Below are 21,263 nucleotides of genomic sequence, written 5' to 3' on the forward strand. Positions count from 1 at the left end.
CTGAATTTTTTTCTTCCCCAGTGGATATTAGTTAGGTTTCCCACTCTCTTTTTCTGTTTCACATTCTCCCATCTGTGTGTGTGTGTGTGTGTGTGTGTGTGTGTGTGTATGTGTGTGCGTGTGTATGCACTTCCATGCCAGTCTTTCTCCACATCTCCGCTGGACATTTATCTGAGGGACTGCTTCTTTCTCTGTACTGGTATATGTGTCTGATTTTGTCTTCTTCTTGTCAGTGTGTGTATATCTGAATCAGTTGGATGCTGTTAGCTATAACAAAAGATCATACTCAAATGGCTTAACTTTGAAATAAAGAAATTTATTGCTTCACATAACAAGAATTCCAGGCGATAGTCCCTCCGGAGTGGTCAATTCAGTGCCTCAACAAATCATTTGGTCAACAAAGCCCTTGGTTCCTTGTTCAATGAATATTTATTGAATGACTATTTGTGTCCAGCCTTGATTTAGGTACATGGGATATACACTGCCAAAAAAAGAAACAAAAGTCTCTGTCCTCATGGAGTTTATGTCCTGAATCTTCCCAGCTTTGTCTCATGGTAGCACAATAGTTGCTCTAGTTCCAGGCATTACATCAGGTAGGACAACACCTTATATTTACACGGCATCTCTTCGTATGTGTTTCTTTAGCAGAAAGGATAAAGATTTCCCCTTTTATCTCATTGGCCAAAATTTCCTCACATATTTCTCTCTAAACCAATTTCTGGCAAGAGGAATGTTATTTCCATAATTGGCTTAGACTATTCAAGATTTACCTCTTTACTGAAGCTTAAAACTAAACTGACACACCAGGCCCCACTCTGTTCACCTACAGGAAGTGGGCGGGTCAGGCATAGCTATTTTTGCAAAGCTCCCTGGGTCACTCTAATCTACATCCAGAGTTGAAGCTGGTGCTCAGATGCTCTGCATGATACACTTTAGGGTTGAGAAGGTTTGGGTTTCCGTGTAGATCTGTATAATTTCATTCCTGAACTTGGGCTATGCCTCAGAAGGAGAAAGCTGCAATATGTTGAGGCCTCCAGACCGTCCCCTTTGGTTTTTTTGTCAACACTGTTCTTTGGCTTCCCCCAGCCTCACCCCAGGAAATCCCTAGTTGGCCCTTCTCAGCCATAGACTCCCAACCCCTTTCTCAGTGTATGGCCAGGCTTCCTTCAGTCCAATTTGGTTTGGTTCTTGTGTTTTCTTCCCTTTTTTTTTTTAACGTTAAATCTCTCCTCAAAACTTTATCCAAAACTTTAAATTTCTCCTCAAAACTTTAAATATCCATGTGTTTGCTTCAACCACTGAAACATCACAAAGATATTTGTAGAAAAAAGATTTGAATAATCTTCCCCTTCCTGTCTCCAACCACTATCATTCCAGAAGACTAGGCTCTCTCTCTTCTCCCAATTATCTATCTATCTATCTAGCCATCTATCCATCCATCCATCTATCATCTATCACCAGTGTCAACAGGACCCTGGCCCATCCTATGGATCTCTGGGGGGGGATGGGGGGGAGGAAGAGATGATGAAGGGACTGGATAGGGAGTTAGTCTGGAAAAAAAAGAAATGGGAGGGCTCAATTCTTATCCCCACCACCTTTTTTCTTAATTTTTTAGTTTGAAATAATTTTTTATTTTATTTAATTTATTTATGCTTGGCTGTGTTGGGTCTTCATTGCTGCGCAGGCTTTCTCTAGTTGCGGCAAGCGGGGGCTACTCTTCGTTGCGGTGCGCAGGCTTCTCATTGTGGTGGCTTCTCTTGTTGCGGAGCGCAGGCTCCAGACGCACAGGCTCAGCGGCCATGGCTCACGGGCCTAGCCGCTCCGCGGCATGTGCGATCCTCCCGGACCGGGGCACGAACCCGTGTCCCCTGCATCGGCAGGCGGACTCTCAACCACTGCACCACCAGGGAAGCCCCTCATTCAATTTTTACCCACTAGATTTAGCATCCAATGATGTTTCTTGCCTAAAATTATTATAACTGTAATTGTTGTAATATGGCAATTTTCTTTTTTTTACATTTGTTCGTCAGCATTGTGCTATGAGAAAGAGCTTTCTCCCACTTACTTATTCACTTATTTGTTTATATCAGTGTGGACTCATGAACTCCTATTTTATTTAAAGGGCATAATACATTGCTATCATTGTTTATTTTGATCCTTTTATTATCCCAGTATTGTCCTAGGAGTCCCTGCAATCTGTTTTCTATGTTTTTTTTTAAACATCTTCCTGTCATTTATGGAGCACTTCCAAATTTTCTGGCACAAGATGTTCCAGGCTTATCTTGTTCTTTACCTGCCCCAGCCCTGTAATCAGCCATTTTCTCCAAGGACCCTTGGTTCCTTTAGTGGAGAATGGTATTCAGAAACCAAGATCTGGGCTCTGTGTGCACTGATTGCTACTGGCGTATCATTTCTCCCAGGCCCTCTCAGTGAATCAAACTAAGAAATATATGTATGTATGTATACACATTTATATCTACATCTGTGTATTTACAGACTGAAAACCATTAGTTCACACGAATACCTCCCACTCCAATTCAGCACCACAGGGTTCATTCCAGTCCCCACTCCCCTTGCATATTTGTATCTCCCTTCCCCATCAGAGAGAATCTTGTCTCCCACTGGCTTCTACATGTCAATTTCTTTGCTCAATTTCCATATGTAATCAATCTCCCAGTCCCCAGAGGGCCAGTCAAAAGACTTCCTCATGAGGTCACCAACCCGTGCTGGCTGCCTGCTCCACACTTCAACATCCTCCCTGTGGCCCAATTGTTACCCTGCTACCTTCCTCCTCAATTTACATTTCACATGCTACCATCTTCCGCTGAGAAACCCTCCACTGCCATTCCCTGAACACATAAAAGCACTCAAGCCTTGGTGCTTTCACTTCAGTATATTCAACTCTGTTCCCCACTGACAGTCACTTGTAGCGGAATGAGCTGTTGTATTTCATTTTTGCCACATTCCCAGGACTTAGAGCTGAAGTATATATGTTTTAAAGTTAGTATTTATAGCCATGAAAGAACATCTGCTTCTTGCTCTTAATTTTCAAAATGGACAAATCAGCAGCCCAGTGTGGCCACTTACTAAGAAATGACTGATTAGAGCTCTTTGCAAGTCTGCTTAAAAACTTAGTTACTGCTTAACTTGTACCCTTCCGCGATCTTTTCTCCCACGGGGTCTTTTCTCCCACTGAAGACCCATCTATGGAAAAAGGCTCTGCCTTTGGTTTAAAAGCAAAGATCCTACTAATTTGCTTCATTCATTCATCCACTCATTCATTCACCAAATATTTATTTGGTGGTATTTATTTGATGGTAATATGGGCTCCCCTGCCCGGGCTGCTCTGAGGTTTCTTATTCTTCATTCTGCACTGGCCTGTATTTACTGCTTGGCTGGTTCAGACTACCAGGGTGTGTGAAGTGGGGAGAGTAAAGGAAGTGAGTCCTTGTGAGCCAACCAGTCCCCTACAGAGGGAGGGACACCACCCCCTCAGAGCCACTTTCCCTTCCCCTTGGGTTGTCAGCGTCTCCCAGCACACAGAGCAGCAAGTCAGAACCCCAGATAGCCCAGCAAAAGCAGGGTGTTTACCAGATGGGTTATTTCCATTCTGGCTTCTGGGGACCTTCAGGAGGGGCGGGAAGGGAGTATACGGGGAGCACAGTCCCCATACCTACTCAGGGCTGCTGAAACTGAGCTCTGGGCCTCTGCCCCTCTCCCAGTTTTCCACTCTCTCCTTTCATGAAGGTCTCTGCCTAGGGCCCAAATAACTAGGGAGCAGCATCCCACCCTGAATGTTCTGAGACCCAGGAGCATGGTGGAGGCCAAGCTTATTTGCGTTGTGCGTCATGGGTTCTTACATGGCTGAGGGAAGGCCTGAGCAGGGCATGGGCTACAGCCGCAAGTCACCTTGAGTAATTGTGATGCTATCTAAGTCTAACGGTTTCTTTCGGGTAGGCACTTCCGCCATCCTGTTTGTGAAGCAGAAACCTGTGCTGGGACAGCCCTGTTCTGAGCAGAAAGGAGGACTAGATGGAGGCAAAAAGGAAAATGCCCCATGAGTCACAGTTAGAAGATATGGGAAGAGACTATGCTCCCATCACCAACTCAGTCCTGCACCTTTAAAAAGAAGAAAAGGAAAAAGAATCACAAGCACGAGTATGCATTGCAAGGTACCAAGAAACTTCCTTTCTTGCTGCCAACTCTGCCCTAGTGCCCTCACCTCTGTAGCTGTGTGGCTGGAATGGGAAGGGACTCACCATTAATTCCTGGGAGTGCAGGCCCCATTCACTGGGCCTTAGAATGCCTGGCAATAAAAGAAATATTGGGTCCCTATTCATTTGAGCTTGTACATGAGGCTAAGCATTATAAAAGTAGCTACTGTTTTCAGAGTGCCTACCAAACTATGTAGGTGAGGCAAATGAGAATCAGAGTGGGTAAGCGACTTGTCTCAGAAAACAGAGCTAGAAAGTAGAAGAGCTGGAATTAAACCTTCAATCTGTTTCTGAAATCAAGGGTCTTATCTTTACGCTCAGCTGAGTTAAGTGAACTAGAAAACACTTTGGCATTAGCGCTGTTAGTGTTTTTTGTTTTTTGTGGGGTTTTTTTTGTGGTACACGGGCCTCTCACTGTTGCGGCCTCTCCCGTTGCAGAGCACAGGCTCCGGACGCGCAGGCTCAGCGGCCATGGCTCACGGGCCCAGCCGCTCCACGGCATGTGGGACCTTCCCAGACCGGGGCATGAACCCGTGTCCCCTGCATCGGGAGGCGGACTCTCAACCACTGTGCCACCAGGGAAGCCTGGGCTGTTTGTGTTTAGAAAGACAAGCCTTAGAAGATTCTACAGGGAAGAGGTCATATTTCTAAGGCTGGTACCCAAAGAAGCAATCTAAGTGCCCGAAAGTCTGCAGGTCATGCCGGGTTAAGGAGCAGAATCAGGGCAGTTCTTTGCAGTGTGAGCAAACTCTCAGCTGGTTTCTTTGATCAGTTTCTCCATATATCTTTCTTCACAGTGCTGGTGATCACCTGGCCCACTGTCTCTTTCCCAGGGTGAGTTGGGTCAGGGTTTGGGGTAGGGGTGGGACGCAAGAACACTGCAGAAAGACACAGAGGCATCCCTGCCAGACGATGCCCTTCACACTCACAGGTCCCTGAAGGCATTCCCCCTCTGCTTCTCTGCAAGCAGTTGGGGGGGATCCAGAAGGGGCACCTAGAGCTGATGGCCAGTGTACGAACTGGTAGCAGAGAGAGAAGCTGCTCCAGATTCCAGTTCCCCTGTTCCTCCCATGCAGCTTTGTTTTCTTCAGCCTCCTTTGCTGCCCAGAGAGCTGGGATGGCCCTGGGGGAGGATTGCTATGTTGGGCCTATGGGAATCGGAAGTTCAGGATCTTGTCCTTTGCGCTCTTTCTTAGAGTACAATTAGGAACAGCAAAAGGGCCCTAAGGCAACAAGAAGCTTATGGGGGCTGAAATTCCACAAAATCGAAGGCATCAGTCATTCGGGGAGAGAGAAAGACTGCTACAGGGAGCTTGGAAAACTGCTTGGATTGCTTGTTTTTCGCTTCCTCCTCTTCCTGATACATAGATGAGAGATGGATGGATTGAGAGTGGTTTCCCGAGAATCTGAGACTGCGAGGTGGAGAGGAAAAGAGATGACAGAGGGGAAGGCGGTCGACGCCGTCCAACACTGAGCATTGAATGCACTGTCTGAACAGCCCCTCTTGGGGAGGGGGGGCGGGGGGGCAGTGGGAGAACAACGTGTCAATCAGGGAGGGTTCTCACTCTCCGCCCAGGAACGCCAGGAAAACCAGGTATGCTGTGAGTGCAAGTTTTCTTTAAATGAGGAAAGACAGGGGGTAGGAATGTACATAAAAGAAGTAAATAGAAAAGACGGGAGATAAAAAGAATGAAAGAACGACTCTAACCTCTAGGGCAAGAAAAATGAAAAGAGGCATGTTAAAGGAGGAAGAGGTGAAGAAGGACTGACACCGGGGCAAAGACCAGGGTCTTGGAGAAACTAAGAGAGAAAGAGGGGCCAGGCGGCTGTCCCATCCCCATGTTTGGGCAGATTAATGGAGTCGTGGCTCCCTCGCTTGCGTCCTGCCCCGGGAGGGGACAGTATCTGTTTAGATTTGTGTCTAAATTTAAACCCTGATCGCCGGCCTCCTTGCTCCTCCCTCCCCCTCCCCCTCCTCCTTCCTCGTTCTCTAGCGCAGGGCGCGGGCGGCCCGAGCAGTCCCGCAGCCAGCGAGCCGGGCGCGCAGCCGCCCACTTGCGCTGTGCCCGCCGCAGCCGAACCCGGCCCAGGCGGGAGCCGAACGGAGAGCGGGGATCGCGAGCCCCGGCCAGAGCGAGCGCGCGCGGCCGCCGCCGAGTCGGCACCTGGAGGACATGGAGGTAAAGGAGGCGGTGGCGCGCCGGCAGGGCGGCGAGCGGGGCCGGGATCCGAGCGGGGAGCCGGGAGCACCGGGCTCATTGCTGCCGCCCCGGGAGCACGGCGAATGCCCGCCGCTCCCACGCCTCCTGGCCAACTCCGGAGGCTCGCCCCTGGTCCTACCTAGGGGACCCCTCTGAGCAGGCAGGGGGTCGGCGGGGGAAGACCTCAGGGAGAGGGGAGGGGCCTTTCTAGAGATACAGGTATTTTGCTTAGGGACCTAAATGCTTCAGATAAAAAAAAAGTGCTGTAAACTTTGTAAATGGTCAAACGTGCGACCAGAAACTCTCCAGAAAGCAGAAGCCGCTGGATCTGAAGATGTGGGTATTGAAAGAGAAACAGAACTGTTAACGTGAGACACTTTTTTTGACCAGTCCGTTGGCTTCCCTTTTCGATGAACATTGGACTTTTTAGAGTCCGGTCGCCCTCTTGCTTCTCAAGTCCCGCTTCTGTCGGTCACATCTTTCAGAACTTTCTGCAAAGCTCCCCTCGTGGGCAAATGGCGCTCCTTCTGATTAGACTTCAGACTCCCCTGTATGTCCTTGCGTGCATGGGAGTGTGCTGGCCACATATCTGTGGGGGGGCTGCAGGGTGAAGCCCACCACTGCCCGGCCTGGGATTTTCCTGGGACCGCTCCAGTGGGATCCAGGAACCACCCTCCAGTGGAGGAGTGGCCGGGTGTATTCCCCTCCTCCCTGCCTTCTCCACATCCTGAGGCTTCCCCAGATTTTCCCCTTGAAACTGAGTCCTGACATTTAGCCCTAAGCCAGTCTTAGCCAGACTTGGGCTTGCTTTTGAAAAGAAGAAAAGAGAAGGTGTGAACGTTACCTAGCTTTCAAGGTGATTCCCACCCTTTTCAAAAGGTGAACTGCTGCTTCCAAGGCTGTGGTCAGCACTCTCAAGATTCAGTTCTGCTAGCTCTTCCCAGCTCCTGGCTCTACACCAGAGCCCAGGTTGGCTCTTCCAAGCGAACCTCACTGCTTGACCTACAAAGCACTGTGACTTCTCTGTGAGGGCAATAGGTCTGTCCTGGGCAGTTGCATTTAGGCAGGGATCACCCTCAGGGAGGCCTTATAAAGTGCAGGGGACTGTGGGATCCACCAGAGGCTGAGATAGACCTTCTGGAAACAACTGTAAACTGGCGAAACTCCACGCAGATTAGGGCTGGGAAAGGGTGGGAGGGAAGCCCAGCAGTGGGTGTTCACAAGTCTACTCAAAGATAGCCCAGAGCGATAAGATCCTCTCTGGCTGGCTACAGCTTCAGGGCAGAGGAGGGAGATGGCCCCGGGGATGCCCACGGGCTGAGTGAAGGTTCCTGAAGAAGTTGCTTTAGGAGTGGGTTTCCTCCTCTGAAAGTACAGGGTGCCTCAGGCCCCCAGGTAGAGGTACAGTGCGATTTAGGACCTGTCTAATCTCTTGCAGAAATGGATGGAAGATGAGAGCAAAGATTTAGGCTTAAAAGCAGGTTGCTTGCTGCTTGAGGGCCAAATGCAAGTTTGAACTTTGTTCTCGGAAGACACAAGGGACTCCTTCCTAAGGTACTTTTTTCTCCCTCAGTTGAGGAAGGAACAGTGTGTGGCAGAGGCCCTGAAACTGCCGCTTAAGCAACTTCCTGTGTTTGGGGGGTGGTGCAAAGAGAAGGTCCTCCAGTGTACAAACCAAGACATGTAGTCATTGATGGGGGATTCTACCAAGATGGGGGCATTGCTTGGCCAGCCAGGAAGCCTGTCAGTTCGCGCCGAGTCTGTACAGGGCATGGGTTTGCTGGTTGGCAGTGACTGCTTTTGAAGTTCTTTTGTCAAAATGCCTGGAAAAAGAACTGCAACTGCTAGCGCTGGTAAATGAAGTAAAAAGGAAACCAAGGGGCTGGAGAAGTGACGTTTCTCAGCCAGGACGTAAACTTTTCATGGTGGGACATGATATGCAGGAGTGAGATTTGGGAATTCCTGAAAAATCTCATAGTAAAACCCTCTTTTGAGAGGTGAAACCCACTTTTGAGACATGCAAGGACCACTATATTTGGTGAGAAATTGAGTTATATTACTTCCCAGTACTAGGAATTTAAACCAGGCCAACGAGAGTTACTCAGCATTCATTCTCTAGAGCCCACTTGCCTACTGGAAGTCTTTGGGAAATCTTTTCTTTTTTTTTCTTTTCTTTTTTTTTTTTTTGCGGTACGCGGGCCTCTCACTCTTGTGGCCTCTCCCGTTGCGGAGCACAGGCTCCGGACGCCCAGGCTCAGCGGCCATGGCTCACGGGCCCAGCGGCTCCGCGGCATGTGGGATCTTCCTGGACTGGGGCACAAACCCGTGTCCCCTGCATCGGCAGGCGGACTCTCAACCACTGCGCCACCAGGGAAGCCCAATCTTTTCTTTTTTTAAGTTACTTTACTGCTATCAACATCAATCATTATTTCAGCCCTCTTTAAGCCCTCTGCAATAAACAAGATAAAGATGCCTTTTAAAAGTTCACAATCCAATAGGGAAAATGAGACTTACCATTATATCTTGTCATGCATATAATTTTCAAATGCTTAAGTGCCAAAGGTATGGCAGTTGCAGACCAAAAGTTCCATAGTATTTCAGTGTTTCTATTAAGTCTCAGAAGAAGTCATAAAAGAAAGGTAGGTGGTGAGGATGAGAAGGCATAAGGAATAGGTGCCCGGAGAACATGCCAGCTTTGTGTAGGAAAGCAGGCCAGTTGGCTGGAGAGGAAAGTGGGGAAGCAGAGAGAGACAAAAATGAAAGTAATAAGATAAAAACCACAGGGCCTCTGAGTATAGTGGATGCTGGCCAAGTGGGTGAGTGGGAGCTGGAATTCAAGCCATCTGGAAGAAAGGGTTACTTTTTCTTTGTAAAAAGTCTCCTTGCCTAGCTGTGCCCCAAAGGGGGCCTTTTTCTAATTTAGGCAGAGGCCAGCTGCAGCCCTCAAGGCCAGATAGTGAATGGCCCTGGATTCTGCTCCATGGACAGTAGGAAACTGAGTGGTGTTGAGTAAGATGGCGGCCACCACGTAGCAGGGATGATATGGCAGAAACACCAATGCGTAGAGTGAGCCAGGAAACCAGACTCAGGAGCTTCTCTGAGAGTCCAGGCACATTCTGACTTTGAGAGAGAGCAAGAACGGAAAAGATGGAAGAGTAAAGGCCACGTGTTATAAGAGAAACCAGAAATGACTTCTGTGTTTGAGCCTGCCAGGGTGCCCAGATGAGTAGAGTTCTCTAAGATGCCAAGGAGAATGGCAGTATTGTTTTTATGCCTCTATAAGCCTTTTGTAGGCAGGGACTGTCTTATTGGTCTTTAGGTCTCCAGAGATTTGCACAGTGCCTAGATAATCATATAATTTCTCGAGAAGAACTTGCTTGATAAATGAATTGACAGAAACAGGGAACTCTTCCCCTCTCAGCCTGCAGCTCCAATATCTCTACCTTGGGAACCTTCACAGATGCCCTCGGACTCTACAGCACTCTCGACACTTTTTTCAAACTGAATTAGAGTACCAGGCAGAACTGTAACTGTCTGCTTACCTGGCTCTCTTCCTGGAAAATTCCTTGAGGACTGGGGCCATATCTTATGTATCTAGGGCTTGATGGCACGCAAATGCTTGTTGAATGAGTAAATAAATGGTTGAAGATGGGAGAAAGATCAGATATTTTTTTAAAAAAAGAAAACAAGGTTTAGATAGGTTAGTTTTGATTGTTCTAAGCAGGAATGTCCAGCACTCCATGAGAAGTACAGACCTCTTATAATGAAAATATGATTCTTCTCTAGAAGAGATAATAGGTGAAGTTACTCTGGATAGGAACCCAGAAGGGAGAAATATATAATAAAGAAAGAGCTGGAGACTTCGGACATCAAAATTAAACTAATATTCTTAGTTGCTTAAATACAAATTGTAGGCAGTACCAAATAACCTGAGAGTGCTTGAAAAAGTTTAATTAAGACACAGACCTACTAGAGAATGGACTTGAGGATTCGGGGAGGGGGAAGGGTAAGCTGTGACAAAGTGAGAGAGTGGCACAGACATATATACACTACCAAACGTAAAATAGATAGCTAGTGGGAAGCAGCCGCATAGCACAGGGAGATCAGGTCGGTGCTTTGTGACCACCTAGAGGGGTGGGCTAGGGAGGGTGGGAGGCAGGGAGATGCAAGAGGGAAGAGATATGGGAACATATGTGTATGTATAACTGATTCACTTTGTTATAAAGCAGAAACTAACACACCATTGTAAAACAATTATACTCCAATAAAGATGTAAAAAAAAAAAGTTTAATTTTCCACTGAACAAGTAATGAATTTCTAATTTAGATGAAGACAGTTAAGGAGCCCTTTTCCTTAAGGTAACTCCAAGTTCTTTCCAGATATTATTTGTCATTCATCCATTTGTTCAGTGTTTACTGAGCATTTATTTTGTACTAGATCTTGTGCAGTAAATGTTAATTAAATATTGGGCTATCATGTCTTTTCATCCTCACAGACTATCAGTATTACTGATGATGGGTTTGTGTGTATGTGTACATGCTGGTACATATAATGTGTTCACTTGGTAACCTACTTTTTCAATGATATCTTTTTACTTCTTTAATTTTTTTTTTTTTTTTCTTTTTGACTGCACCAGGAAGCTCAGAGTCCTAACCACTGGACCGCCAGGGAATTCCCATACTTCATTAAATATCTTCTACCACAATTTCACCAACAGCCTTTGCTGGTTCTGGACCCAGCCTGTCACTGAGCCATATGTTGGCTGCTGACTGGAGCCCACGGGTCATAATTAGGGATTGCTTGGCCTCTGGGAGCTGGAGCTTGGCTGGTGGACTTGCAGGCCTGGCCAAGTACCCCGCACATTCCTGTCTGGCTCCCACTCTGTGGGACCCTCTAAGTACCACCGGCTTCCACTTAACATACACTTGCATTCACTGGACCGCAATGACAGGGGGAAGTTCGGGTAGGCAGACTGGAAGGGCCCAGGCGCTATCGCAGGAGGGGGTGAGCATGCATTCCTGGAGCGGAGTCAGGTTTCAGAGCCCAATCCGCAGCGTGACTCCTCGCAGCCAGGCGAGCCAGAGTCTGGCGAGCGCGGTTCCGTGGGAAATCTGAACACTGGCGGCTCAGCAGCCCGGTAATCTTATCAGGGCCTCAAGAGAACGTTTCGGTTCCAGAGAAATCTGAAGGCAGATCTGCCTTCCTAAAGTAATAGTTTTGGGTTTGCAGAGTCAGCTTGACCACCTCTACTCAACTCATTAGAATATGAACATCTCAGAGCTCTGGGTGGAACGAAACAATCTCTAATTGCCATACTGTAAAGGAGAAAACAAGAAGCAGAGACTGAGGCTGCCTGGGGATTTAGGCACCAATGGACCTTTGGAAAGCCAACAACAGCTTGCAATTTTTCTCTCACCTGGGGAGGAGTAGTTCAGCCTAAACTTTAAGAGGTAGAATTGTCAGTTTCATCACAAAATCAATATCCACCTCATGTTTGGCCTTCAGAGAGTTATGTAGAAGTTTTTAATCTCTCTCTGCAGAAGAAGATACAATGAAACTGCTAATACAGTACTAAGGCTTGGTCACCAGCATCAGTATTATTGCTCTAGGGCCCTACAGGGGCTCATCTCCCCAGTAGATCTACCTGAGTCACGCCAGGGGGGACACTGCCCTCATACCGTGGTCTTTTGGGGAGTGAGCTCCCCATCTTTTTCCTTTTGGGTTTCCTGAATATCTATCTCCTGGGCATTGTGGGAAATGACTGCTGAGCCGCTGAGGCTCACCTGTAAAGTCTCACTTGCATGGGTCAAATCTCATCTTGAGGGAAGGGGCTCCAGCCTCTGCAATTTCAAGCTCTGGCGCCTCCATAGGAGAGGTGAGATGGCCATTCAGGGCCTTTACACCTGTAAGAGACCCTCCTGAGATGCCATCAGAGCCCATCCTTAATGGAGAACGTTGTGGACCCCAGGCTGGAAGCACTGAGAAGTTCCAGACCTTGGAACTGGACATTCTCTCCACCCAAGATGCCCTTCATTTTGAACCTGCTTGTAACCATATCGGGGCCACCTTCTTGGCCTTGGGGTAGCAATCACATATCTCTCTTAAGCTGGATATTCCATAATCGATTGATAGCAAGTCATAGGACACCACACACTAGCTCTTTTAATTAGGTCCAACAGACATGCGTTGAGGCCGTACTGCTTGGCAGGCAGTGGAGATACTTGGCAGGCAGCGGAGATACGAAGATGAATGTTTCACCCTGCTGGTCTCTGAAGAGCTCAGGTCTAAGAAGGGGGGCAACCACCTACAGGCGTGTGGAGAACAGGAGTTTGAGTTCATGTGGACAGAGGAGAGGTGTCATACCCCGCCTGGGGTTCAGGGGGCTTCCTGTGAGAGATGTTTCTAAGTGGAGTCTGGAGGGATGCGTAGGAGTTGATCAAGTACAGACATTTGGGAAGAGCCTTCCAGTCAGAGGGAATGACGAGCAAAGCACTGATGCTAGCAACAACATGGTATGAGTTACCAGCGGTTCGTTTCTGGAGGATAAAGCAAGATAAAGGTATTTGAAGTTGGGGGACTAGATGAGGGATAAGAGAAATATAAGTTACAGTTCCTGCCATAAAAGGAGCTCTCTTCTGTTTGGGGAAACAAGATATACACATATGACACAACAGAAAAAAATACGAGATTGTATCCTGATAAGCTCTCAGGTGTGTGGGAGTTCAAAGTCAGCTTCTCTAATGGAAGCTACAGAGAACTTGCTTCCTGTGCTGGGGATTCCCCCTACAAGTGTGGCTCTTCCCAGGCCCCCTGGCAGCCCTGGTGGTGCACAGCTAACAGGGGATCTCAACCCAGTGATTAGCACACTCGGCCTGGGACCTGCACTTAAAAGCTTTTGCTGAGGATATCTAATTTGAAATAGGCTCCAGGCCCCAAGGGAATGCCTTTGGTCACCCCCCAAGGCCCTCTTGCTTTCTCTGGCAGAAAGAGGCCTCTGGGAATAAACCACATTCACACAAAAAATCTCCTCTTTCAATTCACACCTCCACCTGCAGCCCCACTCATTCCTCCCACTGTGATCACACATCCTGTGCATGCTCCAAGAAGCCAGCATTTCTCCTTTTTGTCCAAAGGCAGAACGGGGACAAGCTGAGGTGGGCCCAGGAACAGCAGCCAGCCGCGTGCATCAGCCTGGGCTGGGCCCAGCGGAACAGTGCAACGTAAACGAGAAGCTGAGCCTTGTGGCTTGCTATTACACAACCCAAGCACCCACACCAGAGGTCACAGAGAAGTTACATCTCTCAACATGCCATAGAGGGCTTCCAGCTTCCTTGGGGCCTCCCTGCTAGACCCTTACCCTCCATAGTTCATTCCAAGCACATGAGCCAGATGGACAGTTCTCCTACCTTGATGGGGCCATGCACACCACGCACACACCCCCGCCTCCATCTCTGAAATACATGTCCAGGCTTCAGGCTTCTGGCTTGTCTTGCTTTCGAGATACGTTTTGATGGATAATAGGAAATCCATTTCTGAGCATCCACACTGATGTCGGTGTGGGAGAAACCTAAAGCTTGCTGCATGGTAATCACTACCACTTGTTGAATGCCTACTTATATACAGAAGTTTTGCATAAGTTTATCTTTTTAATCCTCATAAAGTCCTATTCCATCTGTTTTCTCTTTTTTTTAAGGGTTTTTTTTTTTAACTTATTTGATTTTTGGCTGCGTTGGGTCTTCGCTGCTGCGCGCGGGCTATCTCTGGTTGTAACGAGCGGGGACTGCTCTTCACTGCGGTGCGCAGGCTTCTCATTGCGGTGGCTTCTCTTGTTGTGGAGCACGGGCTCTAGGAGCGCAGGCTTCAGTAGTTGTGGCATGCGGGCTCCGTAGTTGTGGCACATGGGCTTAGCTGCTCCGCGGCATGTGGGATCATCCTGGACGAGGGCTTGAACCCGTGTCCCCTGCATGGGCAGGCGGATTCTTAACCACTGCGCCACCAGGGAAGCCCCTTTATCATTGTTCTAAGCAACAAGTGCCAAGAGATCCGGAGCTAAGTCTGGGAGGGCCCCACCCCACCAGGGGCAGTACTACACCCTGTCCTACTAGCCTTCCTTTCTGTGATGCCCTCAAGGGGTCTCTCTGGAGGAGTCCTTGGCCCCTGCTGCCTAGTCATGCCTGAATCCCCTCACAAAAGCCTGAATTGAAGTACTTGGGAGGAGAGGAACAAGGATGATTCCAAGCCCTTGTGGAAATGCATGGGAGACTCAGAGGGGTCCCAGTGTTCCAGGCTACTATAGACTGAATGCCAAAGTGCTGCCCAGATGGGCATCTAAAACCAGTGGAGTTGGCAGATGCATGAGTTTGCTAGGACTGTCATAACACGTGACCACAAATGAGGTCACAGAAATCTATTCTCTCACAGTTCTGGAGGCCAGATATCTGAAATCAAGGTGTCACAGGAGACCCTAGGGGAGAATCCATTCCACACCTCCTATAGCTCCTGGTGGTTGTGGCTTTCTTGGCTTGTGGCCACTCTAGTCTTTGCTTCTTGCTCACTTCACCTGCTCTGTGAGTCTCTCATAGGGACGTGTGTCATTGGATTTAGGACCCACACTGATAAGCCAGGATGATTTCAGGATGAAGAGCTACTTAAGATTATCTGGGATCAGGACTTCCCTGCTGGTCCAGTGGTTAAAACTCTGCTTTCCAATGCAGGGTGTGCGGGTTCAGTCCCTGACCAGGGAACTAAAATCCCACATGCCTTGGGGTGTGACCAAAAATTAAAAAAAAAAAAAAAAAAAGATTATCTGGGATCATCTCCACCCTCAGAGAAGATTGTGCCTAGCAAGATTATAGAATTAGGGCTTCCCTGGTGGCGCAGTGGTTGAGAGTCCGCGTGCCGATGCAGGCGACGCGGGTTCGTGCCCCGGTCCGGGAAGATCCCACGTGCTGCGGAGCGGCTGGGCCCGTGAACCATGGCTGCTGAGCCTGCGCATCCGGAGCCTGTGCTCCGCAACAGGAGAGGCCACGACAGTGAGAGGCCCGCGTACCGCAAAAAAAAAAAGATTATAGAATTACATTTTATGTGATCTCATTTGATATTCTGTGATCAAGTACCTTATTCATGCATTCTTCCATTCATTCATTTAAGAACATGTACTGAGCAGCTACCAAATGAGAATTTATAAGACACAGTACCTGTTCTCAAGATCCATACAGTCTGGAGGAAGAGAGCAGGGCAGAAATGGAAACAATGATTGCAGAGCAATGTGATGGGCTCTGTAAAGCCAGTGTGTAAGCAGTCCAATTGGACAAGTGAGGACAGGTGATCGTAGCGGTCTAGGCAGGCTAGCGTCACTGTAAAACAATTCCATAGTCTTACTTGTTGAAAACAATGAAGGCTTGTTTCTCACTCTGCGGAGGGTTGGCTGGGGGCTCTGCTCCATGTCACTGTCGTCCTCCCTGTGGGACCCAGGTTGACAGAGCAGCCACCATATGGAACATTGTCAGTTATCATAGCAGAGGGAGGGAGGGTTCCAAAGGACTTGCCCCGGCTGTGGCTGTGGCCTGGAAGGGTTGGAATGAGCCACATCAACTCGACCAGAGGGATGAGGAAGTGCAATCCTCCCACATGCCCCACATGATGAGAGCTAGATACGTTTCGTGACCATCCTTTGGGTCCTGGTGGAATCTTAGAAGACTTCACAGAGCAGATGATCTTTGAGTTGGTCTGGAAGTAAGACTTGTGTCTTTCAGACTGACAAAGGTGTGAAGGCTGAGGAAGAAAGCATTTATCTGTGCCGCTCTGGGCTCACTCACTTGAGACTTAACACAATTCTCATGGTAGGAGATGTTCTTCCTGATTAAAACAAAAGCTGCTTTGCAGGCACAAAAAAATGTTTTTGGTGATTTCAGTTATTTTTCATGCTTTGAGATGTGATAAGGAGGGGTAGGTAGGTTTGAAAGGGAAGTCAGAGGGTGAATAGAATATATGCCCCATTTCTATAGGTTAAAATATCAATGAAGGGCTTCCCTGGTGATGTAGTGGTTGAGAGTCTGCCTGCCGATGCAGGGGACACGGGTTCGTGCCCTGGTCCGGGAAGATCCCACATGCCGCGGAGCGGCTGGGCCCGTGAGCCATGGCCGCTGATCCTGCGCGTCCGGAGCCTGTGCTCTGCAGCGGGAGAGGCCACAGCAGTGAGAGGCCCGCGTACTGCAAAAAAAAAAAAAAAATCAATGAAATAGACATAAGCCATTAGGTGCAGCTGTTTAAAATGTTTCTCAAATATCTTAGCCCCAGAACAGCCAATACCATAGGCCATGCCATCAAGAGAGACGGCTTACAGGCATCCTTTTTGATTTGGAAGTGCTCCCCCATAGTGAACAGGGAATCTATGCCTTTTTCTACATGGAGTTATATAACACTCGGAATTGCCTTCTTTTCCCCTATAAGCCTGTAAATAAGCCCTGCCCTTGGTGCCTAAGCAAGGGGTTAGTGAAAGTCAGCCTGTGAATAACATGGACATTAGGCAATGGAATTTGAAGGAAATGGAAACACCAGGTTGCCTTCTGCCCTCTGTTCTTTTTAGGTTTCCTTTGTTGGTTGATTACATCTGGGATAGGCCAAGGGTGTTGCTGTGTAGAGAGATAAACCATGAGACCTGAGTTTCAGGTCCAGAGTCAGTGACTAGCCTTAGGGTTCTTGTTGGTCCCTCCATCTGTAAAACTGGTACCTGCTTTCCCTACCTTATAGGGCTATTTTGAAAAGGAAGTAAGATCATGCATCATAAATAAGATACGTTTTAAATTTTTTATTTATTTTATTTATTATTTTTGGTTGCATTGGGTCTTTGTTGCTGTGTGCGGGCTTTCTCTAGTTGCTGCGAGCGGGGGCTACTCTTCATTGCGGTGCTCAGGCTTCTCATTGCCGTGTCTTCTCTTGTTGTGGAGCACAGGCTCTGGGTGCGTGGGCTTCAGTAGTTGTGGCACACAGCCTCAGTAGTTGTGGCTCGTGGGCTCTAGAGTGCACGCTCAATAGTTGTGGCACACGGTCTTAGTTGCTCCATGGCATGTGGAATGTTCCCGGACCAGGGCTCAAACTGTGTCCCCTGCATTGTCAGGTGGGTTCTTAACCACTGCACCACCAGGGAAGCCCAAGATACTTGTATAAAGTACTTTAAGGTACTTTATGAAAGTACCTTAGAAAGGTAAAATATCCCATAAAGTCATGGTGGTATGATTATTAATATCTATTACATGGAGATTGTGCAAAATTGTAACAACCCTGAGTGTCTTCTGTAAGAAAACTCTGGTGTTCTCTTTGCCTAATAGAAGGTGGCAGAGGGAGTACAAAGAAGGTGGTGTTGGAGAATATGAGCAAAACTAAGGCTTCCATTATGGACCAAAAAGGACACACAAAAGAGGCTTTGATTTGTGCAGTGGTGATAAGGAAAATACTTTACAATTCTGCCGTGCTTTTTTGTCAAAGCACTTTCCCATATCTCTTAATTTAAAGTTCTAAAAATTCCCATCGTTGGCTCTAGTATGCTACAATGAACATAGTACAGTTGAACCTTGAACAACATGGGTTTGAACTGCATGGGTCCACTTATACTTGGATTTCTTTCACTAAGTGCATCGTACTATAGTCCTACATGATCCACGGTTAGTTGAACCCGTGAGTTTAGAACTTTGGATACAGAGGGTTGACTATAAAGTTATACATGGATTTTCACAGATTATTGACTTTGGGGGAAGGAGGGGGTTTCTAACCTTCTCGTTGTTCAAGGGTCAACTGTATGTTCCAACACACCCTTTTGAATGAACACAGGAATGCTTCATATGGCTTCAAGGCAGCACAATGGAGGGGTTAAGAGCACAGATCCAGGAGCCAGACAGCTGGATTTGAATCCTGACTTTGCCAGCTACTAGCTTGTGGCCTCTCTGTGCCTTGGTTTTCCCATCTGTAAAAATGGAAATAATCATAGTACCTACATGATTGAATTGTGAGGCTTAAATGAATTAATACCAATGTACCTCAGTATCTACAGGGGATTGGTTCCAGGACCCCACCCCCCTCAGATTCTGTGGATGCTCAAGTCCTTATATAAAATGGTATGGTGTTTACATATAACCTACACACATTCTCCCATATACTTTAAATCATCTCTAGATTACTTATAATACCCAATACAATGTAAATGCTGTGTAAATAGTTGCTGACCCATGGCAAATTCAAGTTTTGCTTTTTGGAACTTTCTGAACATTTTTTTCTGAATATTTTTGACTCACAGTGGTTGAATCTAAGGATACAGAACCTGTGGATACAAAGGGCCAACTGTATTTGTGTAAAGTGTTTAGAACAGTGCCTGGCATATATTTGATGTGATATGATTGTTGAATAACTAAAGTTTTTATAGTCATTTAAAAGAGAATGGCCTCTTTTGCTTTCGGTGCAGCTTTGACTGGGACCCAGGAGGGGCTGAAGTTCTCCTCCAGCCTGAGAGTGTTGGGTGGAAGGGTGGTTAGTGCCTGCTGCGTGCTGACCTCTGCTGGTGGAGCTCTCTGGACTTCTGTATGCGGTTGGTCCTCGGAGGCAGTGCTGGAACAGTACCCACATAAGTCCAGACTAGAACCAAGGAAACAGCCCTGGGGGAGCCTTAGGCATGGAACAGCAGCTGCAGGCTCACAGCGCATCCAGGGCCTGCAAGAAGAAGGGAGTATTATTGGCTCAATAAATGCATTTCAAAGAAAGGGAGACAGCAAGTGTATTCTGTGGTTCACCCTGGTAGAGCAGGTGAAATGAGGAGGTAGGAAAAGGGAAGAAGACAGTCCAACTGAAGTATGGCATCCCTTCCTCTTTCTCCTTCTTGCTTACATTGGTCACCCCTTCCCTGACCTGTCCTCACCTTTCACACCTGCATGGGAGTCCCCTGCTGGGAAGCTGAACAGGGTGGGATTCTGTGATTGCAAAGGCAGCTGCAGGGATTGGAGACTGAGAAGCTAACCATTCAGAGCCCTTCTCAGCTGACATCAGTCTCAGCTTGACATCAATCCCGAGCTTCCTGCTGTGCTGAAGGAATTAAGTGCCTTCATATGCCAGCAAGGTTTTCTGGTTTCTCAGATAGTCAGGGTAGCTCAACCTGCTCTGAATTCATCCTGCCAAAATAATTACTTGCAGTAAGTAAATCCAAGTAAGGGGTTTTGGTAAGATGGACTCAGAGGTGGTTGAGCTACCTAACTCCTAGCGTAGCTTCACTGCACTTTTCTTTTTTAAATAAATTTATTTATTTTATTTTTGGCTACGTTGAGTCTTTGTTGTTGCACATGGGCTTTCTCTAGTTGCAGGGAGTGGGGGCTCTTTGTTGCAGTGCACAGGCTTCTCATTACGGTGGCTTCTCTTGTTGCGGAGCATGGGCTCTAGGCTCATGGGCTTCAGTAGTTGTGGTGCACGAGGGCTTAGTTGCTGCGCAGCATGTGGGATCTTCCCAGACCAGGGCTCGAACCCGTGTCCCCTGCATTGGCAGGCGTATTCTCAACCACTGCGCCACCAGGGAAGCCCAGCTTCATTGCACTTTGCATCCCAGGTCCTTCCCAAGGGAAGTCTCCAAGGGCAGGCCACCGGGCTCTGTTGTTGGCCCTGGCTTGTTAAACATTTTTGTTAATGACTTGGATGAAAAATAGAAAGAAACCAGATGACCCACAGCTGGGATAGTTAATATGATAGATGACATATTCAAGTTCAAAATGATTTATATAGGATGGTATGCCGGGGCCAAAACCAACATAACGAAATTAAACAGGAATGAACGTCAAGCCCTCTGCTTAGCTTTGGAATGTCAGGCACCAGCGTAGGCCAGACCTGGCTTGGAAATACACACTCATTTGTTCAGTCAATTTCACATATATTTATCAGGCCCACTGTGTGAAAGATGCTGTCTGGATCCTCAGAGGGAGTCAGATATAAAAACAGGATCTCAATAAGCAGAAGGTTTAGTAGCGGTGCAGGGAAGTGATACGATGCATCTCCAAATAAATACAGGGTGCCAGGTATGAAGTATCATGTAAGTAACAAGACCACAGGTCTGGGGGTCTTGCTCAGAGACAGATCGTGCTCAGCTGGTGCAACTGAAGAAGGCTTCATGGGAGAGAGTGAGTTCACAGTGGGCACTGAAAACCAGGAGTTTGTTTCTAAGCAGGTGGCTATAGTGAAGGGCAAAGAAGTAACAGTAGTGGGCAGCTAAGTGATAAATTGGGGGAGTGGGGAGCTATGAGTACCCTCAGTGACCGAGTGGGCATGTGTGCACACATGTGTGCATGAGCGAAACTGCCGAAGAGAGAGGATAAAACTACACTGTGCACAGACAAGAAAGACAGTGTGATAACATGGGCTTTCTTCAGTGGGTACTGAGGGTCTTTGAAAAGGGGGCTTCCGGGATCAAAGGAGCGCTGGAGGCCCGTTCACCTGGCCCCAGTGTGCAGGATGAGTAGGTGGGAGACTCCAGAGGCTGGACTACCAGTTGAGAGGCTAAAGCACCAATGAGGGAGGGCCTTGAGATTGGAAAGGCAATGAAACTGGAATAAACTGAGGCAAGGACTCGCAGTATTTGGCATTTGGTGGGAGGCTGCCGTGGGTGTTAGGGTTCGAGAGAAAGTGATCAGCATGACTGCATTTTCAGACTGGGAGCAAGGAGAAGGATTGGGCTGGCTTGGGTGGCGGAGAGGCTGCATTTCGGTTGAGGCCTTGACAGGACATTCAGAATTGAAATTCAGAACTGGAGCGTGGAAGGGCATTGGGCTGAGATGGGCTCAGCAGTCATCTGCACTGAAGTGGTCTCTGCAGCCCGAGC

General features: G+C 47.8%; 1 protein-coding gene across 2 annotated transcripts in view; it reads left to right on the top strand.

The window, feature by feature from the left end:
- Positions 1-6,249: 6,249 nt before the first annotated feature.
- The window catches only part of RCSD1 (RCSD domain containing 1), a 66,304-nt gene continuing 51,290 nt past the window's right edge, over positions 6,250-21,263 (top strand). For both annotated transcript variants that reach the window (XR_014296723.1, XM_082654164.1), the window contains exon 1: positions 6,250-6,394. Coding sequence is in view for 1 of the 2 variants with exons in the window: in XM_082654164.1 (XP_082510290.1) it covers positions 6,389-6,394 (6 nt within the window). In the remaining variant the exon portion in view is untranslated. The remainder of the gene's footprint in view (positions 6,395-21,263) is intronic.

The sequence above is a fragment of the Grampus griseus genome (genome assembly GCF_964374135.1).
Source record: "Grampus griseus genome assembly, chromosome: 1".
Lineage (NCBI taxonomy): Eukaryota > Metazoa > Chordata > Mammalia > Artiodactyla > Delphinidae > Grampus > Grampus griseus.